Source organism: Rhinatrema bivittatum, chromosome 2 (assembly GCF_901001135.1).
Source record: "Rhinatrema bivittatum chromosome 2, aRhiBiv1.1, whole genome shotgun sequence".
NCBI classification, from domain to species: domain Eukaryota; kingdom Metazoa; phylum Chordata; class Amphibia; order Gymnophiona; family Rhinatrematidae; genus Rhinatrema; species Rhinatrema bivittatum.
Window position 1 is genome coordinate 734,000,192 of NC_042616.1, and position 15,972 is coordinate 734,016,163.

At 41.7% G+C, this 15,972-nt stretch overlaps 1 protein-coding gene across 8 annotated transcripts in view; it reads right to left on the reverse strand.

Moving 5' to 3' along the window:
- The window catches only part of ANGPT1 (angiopoietin 1), a 749,830-nt gene that overhangs the window by 287,998 nt on the left and 445,860 nt on the right, over window positions 1-15,972 (reverse strand). For all 8 annotated transcript variants that reach the window (XM_029591875.1, XM_029591876.1, XM_029591880.1 and 5 more), the window contains exon 3: window positions 4,451-4,572. In XM_029591875.1, coding sequence (XP_029447735.1) covers window positions 4,451-4,572 — 122 coding nt within the window. The remainder of the gene's footprint in view (window positions 1-4,450; window positions 4,573-15,972) is intronic.

Sequence of the window (15,972 nt, forward strand, 5' to 3'; positions counted from 1 at the left end):
CGGCCTTGGAGGGAACGGGGTAGGCAGTGCGGCTCGGCGCGCGCCGGCTATACAAAGGGGCGGATTTTAAAAGGCGCGCGAATAGCCTACTTTTGTTTGCGCTCCAGGCGCAAACAAAAGTACGCTGGATTTTAGTAGATACGCGCGGAGCCGCGCGTATCCACTAAAATCCTGGATCGGCGCGCGCAAGGCTATGAATTTTGTATAGCCGGTGCGCGCCGAGCCGCGCAACCTACCCCGTTCCCTCCAAGGCCGCTCCGAAATCGGAGCGGCCTCGGAGGGAACTTTCCTTTGCCCTCCCCTCACCTTCCCCTCCCTTCCCCTACCTAACCCACCCGCCCGGCCCTGTCTAAACCCCCCCCTTACCTTTGTCGGGGGATTTACGCCTCCCAGAGGGAGGCGTAAATCCCCACGCGCCAGCGGGCCTCCTGCGTGCCGGGCCGCGACCTGGGGGCGGTTACGGAGGGCGCGGCCATGCCCCCGGGCCGTAGCCACGCCCCGTACCCGCCCCCAAAACGCTGCCGACACGCCCCCGAAACGCCGCGATGACCGGGCCCGCCCCCCGACACGCCCCCCTTTGAGAACCCCGGGACTTACGCGAGTCCCGGGGCTCTGCGCGCGCCGGGAGGCCTATGTAAAATAGGCTTCCCGGCGCGCAGGGCCCTGCTCGCGTAAATCCGCCCGGTTTTGGGCGGATTTACGCGAGCAGGGCTCTGAAAATCCGCCCCAAAATCAATAGCCTTGCGCGCGCCGATCCAGGGATTTTAGTGGATACGCGCTGCTCCGCGCGTATCTACTAAAATCAGGCGTACTTTTGCTTGAGTCTGATGCGCAAGCAAAAGTAGGCCTATTCGCGCTTTTTGAAAATCTACCCCTTATATCTTTTATGTTTTATTCTGTTTATTTACTTTATTTTATAATTTGAAGCCTTTTTGTAATTAGCAATATAATTGTAAGACTGTAATTAGCAATGTAAATTGTAAGTCTGTAATTAGTTAATAGTGTTACTATAAGCTCATACCCAGCGATATTATTGTATTGTTCCTATTTTTTCTCTCTCCTACTCTTTACCTTCCCTCTGCTCTATCCTCCTCCTCCTTCTAGCCTGCTCCTCCTTTCCCCCCTCCCCGTTCATTGTATTTTTCCATTCCTTATAGTTAACTATAAACCGGCGTGATGTTTCCCACGAATGCCGGTATATAAAAGCTTATAAATAAATAAATAAATAAATAAATAATAACTTTTATAGCTTTTATTAACTTTATTTTATGATTATGAGCTTATTTTATTTCTATTTATGCTTTTATTATTGGATGTCTTGTATTAAACTTTGTAAACTATTGTGATGGCTTGTCTAAACGATGGTATAGAAAACCTGACAAATAAATAAATAAATAAATAAATAAATATCACATATAAAGGAAATGGTTGATTAATAAAATCAAGCATTGCAGTTTGTGCGACAACATTATGGTTTCCAGTTTCCTTGTGTATTAAATGTAAAATTTAAGGCACTGAAAGACACTGATCTACATATTTGACAGAAAGAGGATATCACCCTATCTGAAACCTGCAGTCTAGCCAAAAGCAACATCTGACCACCCATGCTTTTAAAACCCTCTGCAAAAAATAAAATCTAGGTCCAGAGTTTAGAAGAGAGCAATACCTGATCTGTAGAACTCTCTCCCTTCAACCCTTAAGCCACCAGTGACTACATGCTCTTTCGTCACCAACTTTAAATGTGATTCTTCAACCAATAAAAGCACAACCCCAACAAACTGACCCTGGACAAACCCAATAGGCCAAACACAATCTCCATTATGCTAAACAAGCAGTGAACTACATACAATATATATAAACAAAACACCCCGACCCTAGATTGAACTGTAATTTTAATGCAACACCTCTATATCATTAATATACTATCTCAATTATATGACTTAACTGTTATCTCAACCTTATGACATACATAGTAACCAAATCCTATAGTAATCCGCTTTGAAGTGACTGATCGGCCATGAAAGAAGAATAGCAATCTTAAAATTAAATTAAATTAAATTAAATGCAAATGCATCAAAATCTTTACATGTATAATCCAGTAGCTAGAATCCACCAGTCAATGGCAAATTAGTTTTAGTAATACTTGATGACACTGATTGTGTCACAGCATGGCAGACTCTCACTGAGACAATTGAGCAGACAATAAATAAAGGATTAAAAGTGATTTTTTTGTTTTTAATTTTAAAAGCAGAAATTTATACGTTTTATTCCAGCATAGTTCAGAGGTTTAGGAAATGAAATCAGGGCAAATGTTAAGAGGTCAATATTATAAAAAAAATGTAAAAAAAAATGTAAAATCAATAACCTATCTGGCTAATGTTAGTCTACTGTACCTGAATGTAACTTGAGTTATCAATGAAAAAGTGAGAGCTAGGAGGGTTGTTTTTTTTTAAATAATATTTTTAAAATCAAATGGAATAAACATCCCACTGAACAAAAGTTATTGGGGCAAACCTATTTGGATAACTTTGAAACTCTCTGGCTATGTTTAAATATTGCTGGTTAGGTTTCAAATTTATCTGCATAACTTTACCTGGATAAGTTTTCCCTACCAGCTATATACAAAGAATATAGCCAATTAATTAGTGATTGAAAACTTAAAAAAAAACCAGCTGTCCTCATGGCCAGATTTCTTTAGCCCATTGAAACATATGTTACTATTGTAGCTGATCCTCCTCCGCCAAGCCCCCCAAATATTCATAGTGAGCCAATAGGTTCGGAAGAGCTACCCTCTTCCCCAATTTAAAAAAGATAATTTTAAGTAGGCCTCCTCCGGTAGTCCATCCTCTCCCCCCTCTTCATAAACCCAACCAAACCCTCCTGCCCCTACTGGAACCTTCTAAATCCCTTACCGCTGCCAAGAGATTGAAAGAATTGTCTTGATTCCTACACATACCGTGTTCCTTTGACAGCAATGCAAGACATGCCAAGAACTGGATGATTGTTCCAAGCTCCCGCCAATGGTAAGAGGCTTGGGGGTTCCAAGTGAGGAAGGAGGGCTTGGGTTGGATTTACAATGAAAGAGAGGCTGTGATTCTAGAAGGTGGCCTACCTTAAACTTCTTTTTAGTAAATTGGAGGGAGGGAAGGCTTTGTGAGCCTATAGACCTATTACATTTTATTTATTTATTTATTTATTTTTCGTGGGGTAGGAGTCTTGAACTGAAACCTTGTAATATGTGTTTCTTATTTGTGTGATTGTGTTTTTGTTGCTATATAGTTTGTCCAGTATCTAACTAGAGAGACATGTGCCACCTATAAGGCTATGTCTTCACTTAACATGTATACCGTTTCAAATTTTTTGGTAATTTTTTGATGCAGTTTAAAAAAAAAGCAGTCTTTTAGAGATGCAAGTAAGTTCTTAAGCTTTCTTCAACTTTATAAGGCAGTTTAAAGTCCGAATAAAGTGCAAAAGAGTTTTTAAAACCCTCTCCAAGATCTATATCGAAGGAACATTAAATGAAGATTTTAGCATAAAGGCAGCCCAAGCAGCTTGAAATGGAATGAAAGTTCCCTGCCAATCACAACTAAATGTACCTGACTCTGGCAGCGTTTCAACAATATTGTCTGCTTCTGGGGCTAGAGCATTGGGCACATGAAGTTGTGATCGGCAGGGAACTTTCATACTGTTTCAAGCAGCTTGGGCTGCCTTTAAGCCAAAATCTTTGTTTAATGCTCCAGAGCTATTAGTAATACAGATCTTGGAGAGGGTTTTAATAGCTCTTTTGCACTTTATTCGGACTTTAAACTGCCTTATAAAGTTGAAGAAAGCTTAAGAACTTACTTGCATCTCTATAAGACTGTTTTTTTAAACTGCATCAAAAAATTACCAAAAATTTTAAAATGATATACAACTTCAGTGAAGACATAGCCTTATAGGTGGCACATGTCTCTCTAATTAGATACTGGACAAACTATATAGCAAGAAAAACATTTGCACCCTTTGATTGGTTTTGTGTTTATACAGTTTTTTTTAGATTAGAGGTATTTCTTTAGATTAGAGGCATTTGGTGTTCTTTGATTAATATTTTTTCCAAGCAGAAATACAGACTATTTTGTCATAATGTGAAAGTATCTAAGAAACCCAAAATATATTTTTAGTATTAAATATGCATAATTGTTGAAGACATAAATCAATAGTTTTTGCCATTTTATGGTTATCTAGTGCTCTACTGCATGATACTTCGGTTTTCAGAAGATAGATTTTGGCACCTCAAACAACACACCAATGGAATTCATCCCTCCGGAAAAGTTACAGGACTTTATCCCAACAGTAATACACAAAAGCTTATACAGATACTGTCCATGCCATACTCAAGTCTATGGGGAAATAGAGACTAAAGATTCTAATGTAGCCAACTTATACTTAGTATGAGTAAATTCCTTCTTACCTGTTTTTCTCATGAATTTTCAGAATTTCATGTGTTTGCTGAAGTAGCTGCTTCTCCAGCTTGTATGTAGATAAAGAGTTTTCTAGCAATTGAATTTCCAGCCTGGATGTTTGATTGAGAACCTTGAAACACAAAGGAAAGAAAACTGGTGATAGCTTGGTGATCCACATAAAACTGTTTGATTAATGTGATGTGCTGCATGGACTTCAGAGAGGAAACAAAATAGATCTGTTTGAGAAGCATCTGATGTCAAAATGTTTTACATACACCATGTTAATATTAATATTAATGGTTTCTCAGAACTTAATGGTGTGATTATTGCAATGAATACATGAGGTTTTGATATGGATTCTACAATCTATTCCACATTGTTAAGCTACTGTTGATCTCTGATTATATGCTGCCATTTCTAATACATTCTATGTCACCTTGGGTTAATTTCTAATTCATATAGAGGGGTAATAAAGTCAGATAGCAAATAAGTAAATAAATAAACAAACAAAGAAATAAATGTTAGAAAAATAGGATAGGCCTTATTCTTGTAAATTATTAAGGTAAGCAAAATTTCTTGCATTGCACAAATGAACACTTTGCTGCATGTAGCTAAACATCTCTTCCAAATATTTCAAATAAGAAGCAAAGAGCCTGATTTTTAGATGGCCTCCTCCAGGATTGTGCTTAAAGGAAAAAGCTTCTCACAGTATAAGCCACAGAGGAATGTTTTATCAAATGGAAGTGGCATCGCTAAATTTTGAATTCAGAATTCACTGATGAGTTAGCGCCAAAATTAGCAGAGGGTTTAGTAAATACAATTGACGACTGCCCAACAGGTTTATTACACTGTATTTAATTTTTTAATATGTCACTGTATTTAATTTTTATGCATCATTGTAAATAATATTTGCTTTCAGTTAATCTCCTTCTTCTTCGCTCCCTTCTTCTCCCAGTTGTGCACCTCCCTGTTTTAATGTAACTGCAATTTTCTTACCATGCACTTGTTATAATTTCAGTTTGCTGTATATATCACTCCCTGTTAAATGTAAACTGGCATGATGTGATACCTTTCATGAATACCGGTATAGTAAAAACACTAAATAAATATAAGAAGGCAAGGCAAGCAGGTAATGAATTCCAAATTAAAAGTGTGATAAGGAGTCAAGATGGCGGCATGTGAGTAGCATTGGATCAACTTGCCCGTCCTATTTTTCTTGTTTCTTCGTTCTACGCTATCGATATGCCTTCTAAACAGAAGGGGAGAGTACAGATGTTTCTGTCAGCACCCCCTTCCCTCCGGAGCAGCGTTCCATCCCCGAACTCGATGCTACCTACCCGGTGTCTGGGGTGGTGGTTCCCGCTGATGAGTTTGGAAGAGGAGCCTGTCTTGTCTGGGAAGATTTCCCTCAGCCCCCCTGTCCTAAGAACACCATCGGCACTTTCTTCCTTCCACCCTCTGGATTTGGCGCTTACAGACCCAGGACTGGTTAGCTGGTTAGCTCTGGTTCTGCTATAGAGCGAGCTGCCGCGCAGGCTGTGAGTGGTTCAGCAACTCACAGATGATGGGAAGTGTGGGTTTGACGGCCTCAAGCAGATTTTTCTGGCAGAGGTAAGTCTTCTATAAATTTAACATCAAGTGATCAAACTATTACGGTACCAACTGTTACTTCTGAGCATAGATCTATACGATCCCCACTCCCCAAGCTGGCTGTGGTTACATTAGACTCTCTTGGGAATTAGTGGCCCAGCTGGGCCCTGCTTTGAAAGGTTGCTCCTTGCAAATTTCTGAAATTTCTTCAAAGTTGGACGCCGTGACTCAGGATCATAACTCCCAGCTTATTGAACATTCCAATAGAATCCAAAATCTAGAAGATCAAGTGAAAACTGATCAGAACTTTCAGTCATCTATAATCCAGGAACTCTGAATAGGAAAGTTGAATTTATTAAAAATCATCTAAGACACCTGAATTTAAGGTTTTTGAACTTTCCAAGTATAATGAGTGAACAGCCACGTGTTACACTTCGAAAGTATATGACTGAGATACTACATATTCCTTCAGAAAACATTCCTTCATTTGATAAAGTATATTTTCTTCCTTTTAACATTCAAGACAGAATGCAGCACAACACCAATTGGATTTACAAATCTTAACTGAATTCCTGGAATCTTCTACTGTTGAGATTTATGAAAGAGCAACTTTGTTGGTCTCATTTATATGTGAGCAGGATTTAAAAATTATTTCCAGCATCTAGGAGTTAATTTCATGGCCCAGTTCATTCAAATCTTTCCTGACCTGGCTAAGGCCACCCAAGAGAGGAGAAAGAGCTTTTTTGCCTTGCATCAGGAGCCCTAATTTCTTGGTGCAACCTTCCAGTTAAGATACCTTGGTAAATGCATCATAAAGTTTAATAATGATACATACATCTTCTTTGTCCCTGAACAACTTAAATTGTTTCTGGATCTCGTAAAAGGTTGTTGCCTACCTCTTTTCCCTTAGAGAGTGCTATCACTTAGGTAAATAGTAAGGGTAGTATGCACATGTTAAGTTGTTTCCTTTATTTTTCTAATTCCTTTTTGATGTGCTCCTCAATCAGTCCTCCTCCTTCCTAATGTGATTTGTGGTCTGAAATAATATATATGTTTCTTTTCTTTTTCTGTACAAAGATGTTATGCTTTGTAAACATGTTAAAATTAATAAAAATAAAATAAAATAACAGTGTGGTAAAACAACTGCTAAGCTTTTGCACTTCATATTAACCTCTATTGCAAAGCAAGATAAATTGGTTTGGAATAGATTGAAAAGATTTGCTTCTTTGAAAATACATGTTTTTAGAAACTTTTCAGGTTTCTCTTACAAAACTGTACAAGTTGGAACAATTTTGTTGCATTTATGCCTGCCTATTATATAAATTTCTGAGGTATTCAAGTGTAGGGCACTATAACGCCGACTCCGACATGAATAGAATTAGGAAGCAACTGAGTTGCTAAAATAAAGGGTAATTTTAAAAGAAGTTACACATTTACATATAACATACTTTTGTAGCAATTAAAAAAAAAAGCCATTTGTTTTTTTTTTTTGGTTTTTTTTTAATTCTTTATTTATGTTATTTTCATTTCACATGTACAGGAAAACATAAACAATTCAGATCATAACAAATACATCGATAATTCTCAAAAGTAATTTCAATTAAGAAATCCATCTTAAATTGTGCATCTGAACTCCTAAAACAAAGTATCAACTTTCATTAGGACAAAAAAGAGGCTGATTTAGGAACTAAAGTAACATATGGAGATATTTATCTGAAAATATAATAATAAGTTAACCATAACCTAGTCAATTGGACTACTTACATACATATGCCCTGTTAAGTTACTCACTATTTGGTATTACATTTGAAGGAGATGACTCTGCTATAGGTGCTACTGCTGAAGCCATAGATTGTTGGGCCTCTATGAATTGTTGAATCTGATCTATCTGAAAAAATACATATGCATGTTCTCCCTTCTTTACTTCACACCTACAAGGATACCGTAAAAAGAATGTAAATCCCAGTGAAATAATCTGTTGCCGTAAGGCTAGAAATTCTCTTCGCCTAGTTCTAGTGATTGGCGCTAGATCCGGATACAATTTTACTACTTGGCCATGAAAGCTTGTAGGAAATTTCTTAAAATATGTTTTCATTATACTGTTTATATCTTTAGTTGTTATAAATGATACAATCAGTGTATTCCTATGCAGGACATCTAAATTTGAATCTTCTAAGAAATTGATAAGATCTACAGGTACTGGGGGTCTCTGTGTTAGGAAATAGCATGTATTAATTGGAGGAATTTCTTCCTCAGAAATTGATAATATTTCTCTAAAATACTTTTTTAGAGAAATAAATGGAATTTCCCCCAGGACCTGAGGAAAATTAGTTATCCTTACATTTAGTTGTCGTGCACGGTTCTCTAACATCTCCAAGCACCTTGCATTAGCCATCTGATCTTTAATTAGACAAACATTAACTTTCTGCAAAGATTGTATATCTTTTACATTCTCATTTACTCTATGTAATAATTCATTACTTTGATTTTGGACAGTCACTAATTTTCCTTGAAAATCTGAGGACACTCAATCTTTCCTTCCAATCTAGCCACAGCTGTACTTAAGTTGTTAACTGCTTGCCATATCGCTTCAAGTGTTATCTTTCCAGACAAAGGTGGAATTTGCAGGAGTTCGTTATGGACAGATGTTCCCTCCTGTCCTGCTGCAGACTCCCCTTCTTGGGGTAGCGGCAGGATCATTTCATCGTCCGTGCTGCGTTGTGCTGGAGGTGGGTGACTATCTGGGCTGAGGGATGCTTCTTCTTGGGGGCCACACAAGTCTCCATTCTGTGTGGCTCCAACAGATTCCTCAGCCCCCTTATTTTCCAATTGTGTCAAGAATTTATTAATTTTAAGTTGAGTTAGGTTGGACGAAATAGGTGCCGAGGGAAACACCCTAATCTTCCCCTTTCTCTATGCAGGCATATTCCTTCTTTGGTAAAGTCTCCCGGGTTATAGGAATAGCCTACCTAGTGGTCAAAAAAAGCCATTTGAAATGTTTGGCCAGTCATGGGGCTGTCCTGCGACTGGCCGCACTCACCTTAGGTTACCGCAAGCTGCCTCCGAGGCAAGGATGCCACCACCACCCTCCTTCCCTGCTCCCTCTTCCCATGTCACTCTGGGCAAGCTTAACCACCGAACAGCTGATCGCGCTGGGAACAGACGATCTGTGCATGAAAATTTCATCAGCAATGGCTGGGGATTTAAATCCCAGTCACACTTCAGCCAATGCCTCAGCAGCAGGTCCTCCTGCACTGCATTGCATGTTGCTACTCATCTCTGTGCCTTTTGCCTTGTCTTGCCTCGTTGTCCTGCCTTGCCTCTTTGTTACCTTCCTGCCTTGCCTCATTGTCTCCTTGCCTTGCCTTGCTTCTCGATTGCTTTGCCTGTCTGCCCTGCCTTTGTCTTGCTTGTCTTGTCAGTCCATCTCTGCCTAATTCTTGGTTCTGACCTCTGCTACAGATACCGACTACTCTTCTGGACTACCGCCAGCCCTGACTCATCTTGGACCTCAACCTGCCTTCTCTCTTCCTGCCTTGACCTTGGCCAGGACCCTGATACTGATTTCTTGCTGCCTGCCCTTACCTTGGCCTGGATCTGAATACTGTTGCTCACTGCCAGCCCTGACCACTGTCAGAGACTTGGGGCCGGATTTTCTAAACTACTGCAGCTTCCTGAATCTCGGTGCTAATGGGGAGGCGGGGGGGGGGGAGAAGCGGGGGGCGGGCCTGCGAAAGCCATCACTGCCAGCTTTTACATCCAATAGCACCATTGTAAAAGGTGGTGCTATTGGATGCACTACTGGCGGCGATAAGGGACCTTACCTTTTTGCCGTCAGCGAAGTTTCTGCAGCGTCTGCCCTGATGCCGCCCTGACTTCTCCTCTTCCAGTGCTGACGCTGCCCCGACTCCGCCCCAATCTAGGTGTCGTATGTGAAAAGTCCCTTTTCACGTGCGATATCAATAGAAAATGACCCCCTTGATTTTGTAAGTCCGCTTCTTACAGGACTTTTGCTTAAGCCCTGCTGGTCCCTCGAGCCCAAGACCTCAACCTGCAGAGAATGAGACTGGTGTGGATGAAACTCTAGCTCCAGTCCTAGTAACAGCGAGTCCACCTACTGACGGCGTGGGCCTAGTAGGTTCATATACTAGGCTGCATCAACCACGCCACCGTGACACCATTTACGTGCATAAAGTGCAGTTACAAGTGAATATCTTATGGACAATTCAGTGGCACATATTGTAGCAATTATCAAAAGCCTACTTACACAGGTAAGATGCATTTACACATGTAAAACCCAATTTTAAGTGTGTAAATAGTTTTTCAAATCACTCTCTTAATATATTGGGGAAAAGTAGAACATTTCTTGACTACATCCCTTTCTGCAAATCTTTAGGTCAAATGGATAATCTATGGCAAGCATCCCTCCCCAAAGAGGGATTTGAAGATTATTTTTGGAGCACATAAACCAAAGATATAAAATATTTAGAAGTTCATATTAAGACACAGTTTCAAAAGCAAAGTTAGACCTAGCATGTGTTACTAAAGAGGATGTTGGGGAGGTACCAGTACTGGAGAAGGTTTTCATGGGTAATGATTCAGATGGACTGAACCAAATCTTGGTGAACCTAGAAGATGTGGTAGACCTGATTGACAAACTGAAGAGTAGTAAATCACCTGGACCAGATGGTATACACCCAAGAGTTCTGAAGCAACTAAAAAATAAAATTTCAGACCTTTTAGTAAAAATTTGTAACCTATCATTAAAATCATCCATTCTACCTGAAGACTGGAGGATAGCAAACGTAACCCCAATATTTAAAAAGGGCTCCAGGGGTGATCCGGGAAACTACAGACCGGTTAGCCTGACTTCAGTGCCAGGAAAAAGAATGAAAACTATTCTCAAGATCAAAATTGTAGAGCATATAGAAAGACATGGTTTAATGGAACAAAGTTAGCATGTCTTTACCCAAGGCAAGTCTTGCTTCACAAATCTGCTTCACTTTTTTGAAGGAGTTAATAAACATGTGGATAAAGGTGAACCGGTAGATGTAGTGTACTTGGATTTTCAGAAGGCATTTGACAAAGTTCCTCATGAAAGGCTTCTAGGAAAAGTAAAAAGTCATGGGATAGGTGGTGATGTCCTTTCATGGATTACAAACTGACTAAAAGACAGAAAACAAACAGAGAGTAGGATTAAATGAACAATTTTCTCAGTGGAAGGGAGTGGGCAGTGGAGTGCATCAGGGATCTGTTTTGGGACCCTTACTTTTCAATATATTTATAAATGATCTGGAAAGAAATACGACGAGTGAGATAATCAAATTTGCAGATGATACAAAATTGTTCAGAGTAGTTAAATCACAAGCAGATTGTGATAAATTGCAGGAAGACCTTGTGAGACTGGAAAATTGGGCATCCAAATGGCAGATGAAATTTAATGTGGATAAGTGCAAGGTGATGCATATAGGGAAAAATAACCCATGCTATAATTACACAATGTTAGATCCATATTAGGTGCTTCAACCCAAGAAAGAGATCTAGGCGTCATAGTGGATAACACATTGAAATCATCGGTTCAGTGTGCTGCGGCAGTCAAAAAAGCAAACAGAATGTTGGGAATTATTAGAAAGGGAATGGTGAATAAAACAGAAAATGTCATAATTCCTCTGTATCGCTCCATGGTGAGACTGCACCTTTAATACTGTGTACAATTCTGGTCGCCACATCTCAAAAAAGATATAATTGCGATGGAGAAGATACAGAGAAGGGCTACCAAAATGATAAAGGGAATGGAACAGCTCCCCTATGAGGAAAGACTGAAGAGATTAGGACTTTTCAGCTTGGAGAAGAGACAGCTGAGGGGGGATATGATAAAGGTGTTTAAAATCATGAGAGGTCTAGAACAGGTAGATGTGAATTGGTTATTTACTCTTTTGGATAATAGAAAGACTAGGGGGCACTCCATGAAGTTAGGGTGTGGCACATTTAAAACTAATCGGAGAAAGTTCTTTTTCACTCAACGCACAATTAAACTCTGGAATTTGTTGCCAGAGGATGTGGTTAGTGCAGTTAGTGTAGCTGTGTTTAAAAAAGGATTGGATAAGTTCTTGGAGGAGAAGTCCTTTACCTGCTATTAATTGAGTTGAGTTAGAAAATAGCCACCGCTATTACTAGCAACAGTAGCATGGAATAGACTTAGTTTTTGGGTACTTGCCAGGTTCTTATGGCCTGGATTGGCCACTGTTGGAAATAGGATGCTGGGCTTGATGGACCCTTGGTCTGACCCAGTATGGCATATTCTTATGTTCTTATGGGTCCTAGGGCTCCTGCCTCATATTTAAAGTGCTGGGGAAAAAAACAGAAGTGCAGCTGAAGAAAAGATTGAGTCAGGGGTTAGGCTATCCCCAGCTGAACTCAGGACAGCCCTGACTGCCCAAAATGTTCAAAATAGAATAAGTTGCCATGCGGAAACCCCCCCCCCCCCCAACTCCCCGCCCCAAGGTATAAACAGCTATGAGTGTCCTCAACCTCCCTCAAAAGGTATGTAAATCCCAAATGTCCAGCCCTATAGCCACCCCTTTCACATATATCACTCAACTTCATTAGGGGCTCAGTGATCTCACTTCAGTGAGGAAACTGGCAAAAAGGGTTTCAGGCAACCCCTACACATACCCATGCAACTCTCAAAACCTTTAAAGGTTCTTGTAGGTTCTTCGGTAGAGTCAGGGTACCCCCTTGCACCTAGCCCAGGAGGCACCATTTTTGAAAATGGCAGGGAGCTGACCTTGCCCCAGCCATGAAAAAATGGCACCAACCAGGCCAGGTGTTAGGAGGTACTCCAGCCCCATTGAGGGACCTGCAAGGAATTTTAAAGGTGGGGAGTTTCCAATGGGTGCTGCGCAGGGGAGGTGGGGGAATCAAGAATCAGGGATGGTGTAGGGGTACTTAAGTGTAAGGCTGTTGTAGGATCTTCTGATAGATGCCTGTGTTGTTGATGTTGGGGTATGTAAATAAAAGGCTTCTACTGGATGTGCTGTCACACCCCTATAATATCATATCACAGTGTTTTTCTTGGGAACGTGTCAGGAGAAACGAAAGTAAGTTGAGTCAGACCCCAGTTTGTGAATGGGGACAAGTCAGGAGGCAGCAGAGAGTGACAGGCCTCAGTTTGGTGGATGGGGATAAGTCTTTAGGCAGGTGGAGAAAGTCAGTGCATGTTTTCCCCTGTGATGATTTTGTAGACACAGCAGGACTCAGCATTAATGTTTCGTGGCCCCTGGATTGGCTTTTCGGGCATGAAGGCAGCAGCAGTGTGGTTGTTGAAGTGTGTCCTGCAGTGTTGAGGACACAGCAGGACTCAGCATTGCAAACCTTTCCAGCCCTCGATCTGGCATCTCGGGCCTGGACAGCAGCATCAATGTGGTTGGTAAAGTGTGGTCCAATTGATGACATTGTGGACAGAGCAGGCAGTTGCAGTTAGTTAACCACAGTCACTGGATGCTTCTGGATGCTGGATGTAGGACCCATTGCTGTTACCGAGGCATGGCATGCAGAAAGGCAGAGCAGCCAGCAGCTAAAAGACCTTCACGCTCCTTTCATTCACCCTCTCACTCGCATGGCAAATCTGGAAAGTCAAGCAAAGGCAGATTAATTTTAAGGAACACTAACTTCTCCATCAAGTATGGTGGCACCCTGGAGCAATGAGGGCTTATACTGTCTCCTGTCATGGAAACACTCTTTCGCTGGGGACAAGAGAAAGCGCTGAGCCAGTCTTGCTAGATCTGGCCAGATGCTTGACTTGTGAGACCAATATGCCAGAACTTCTGTCTCCATGTCCTTAATGGTCTCAGTGAGATAATGTACGACTGAGATTTGAGCTTCCTTCTCTTTTGGTGGTATTGGATATGAATCTTTCTATCTACTTGCTTTAGCGATCACCTGGGACAGAAGTGAGGATTGTTTCCCTTTTCCTGTGGAGGGTGAGCTAGGTGGCAATGACAGGGTGCAGACCAACACTACTTGCACTACTGTCTGACCTGGCCAAGGATGGTGTTTCCTCCTGTGCTACATCCCGCTTCTGCTTCAACCTCTGGTGCTCTAGTTGATGGACCTCCTTTGTCGGCATGCTCTTCATATGTGTCAGATTGTTTGCCTCCAGTGCAAGTCTCCCTTTCACAAGTGGATCACATAATTTATTGAGCATGTATGTGGGGTTTTTGGTCTGAGGTCCTAGTCCCTCTGTCACCTGCTTTTCCAAGGACATCAAACAGCACAGCCCCTCACCTCTTATTCCATCTTCCTGTTGAAAGCTCTCCAATTTTTTCTAACAGGATGTTTACTGTCAGGATGACATCTCCCAAAATGGTGCTTGTAGCACTCAGCTCCTCTGTGGCATCCTTAAAGGACTTCAGGATTTTCACAAGCTGTCTCATGACAAACCAGTCATGTTGCCCTAGAAGAGCATGCACACCTATATCAATTTCCCGAGACAGAACACACAGGGGTGGCTGCTGCTCCACTAGCCTCTGCAGCATCATGTAGGGTGAATTCCTGCGAGCTTCCACATCTATGATGAGAAGCTTGTGAGGCATCTCTAATTCCTCCTGCTTTTCAAGGTGAAGGTCACCTGCCGTCACGCTTCAGTGGAAGTATCCAGCTATTTTTCTACATTTCTCTAGTAAGCCATGCAGGTACACATGATCTGGACCCCTGGACCCCAGCCCCAGGGTCTTCTTCACTGTTAGGAACAGTGTGTGAGTGAAGCATCACACACACCCTGATATCCACCGTCAGATACTGCCGTGACTATTTTAGAGTCATTGTCGGTGAAAAAGAAACCTGCATTTAGACTTCTGGCTCTCTGATCCTATTGCAAGCCCTCCAGCATTTCTCAAATCACTGCAAAATTATTGGCAGAGGTTTGGGAACCGTCCACCAGGTGAGTGTGCAGTAAAGCCCACCTGCCTCCTGTTGCTCCAGCCCCTGTGGAGCTGCTGCCTGCCCCTACCTCAGCCAGGTCCCACCAGTGTGCCATCAGTGAGAGGAAGGAGTGTGAGGCATTTGTTGATGTCCATATGCACACTGCTCCCCTGTGCCTTCACTAGCAATGCGTGCACATGGCTACGACAATGTTTGTACAAATTGGGGATGAACTTTCTGCTGAAAGTGGTCCTGGAAAGGACTTTATAGTTTGCCACTAGAAGCTGCAGTAAATGCCTGAGTACCACTTTCTCAATGGCCTGCAGGGCTGATCGTCTAAAGCAATCATCTCACCCACAGTCCTTGTCCCACTTTCAATGCTGCCTACCTCTTTCCCTGTGAAAGTGCTACCGAACACCACCCCATTTTCTTCACTGGGGACCGCTGCTGCTGGTCTGCCTACTGACTGGTAGAAGGAGCCAAAGTCTTGGAAGGAGCTTCAGGAACAGTCACCCCCTTTTCAAAGACCAGTGTCTTCTGTCTTGCAGAAGGAGCCCCCTGACTACTACTACTACCATCACCAGGTGCATATTGAAGGGGATGCTGTTTCTTAAGGTGTTGCTCCATTCCATAATTGCTTAAGTGGCCCAGTTACTTCCCTCAGCTGATGTCTTTTGCGCATTAGTTACAACATGCAAAGCATGGGTCCTCTCTCATTTGAAAATGGCTCAAAGTCATGGATTTCTTTCATGTTCCCTTGCCTCTATTTGCATTCTTTGGAGTGGATGACACTGCTGGCAGTGAAGTGGGGGTGGTCACAGATGAAGCCTGAGGAACTGCAGCAAAGGATTCACTCATCCTCTGTTCCTGCAGTGTCAATGTGGCCTGCTCTCCCTCAGTAATGTCATAAGAACATAAGAATATAAGAAACTGCCATGCTGGGTCAGACCAAGGGTCCATCAAGCCCAGCATCCTGTTTCCACAGAGGCCAAACCAGGATACAAGAACCTGGCAATTA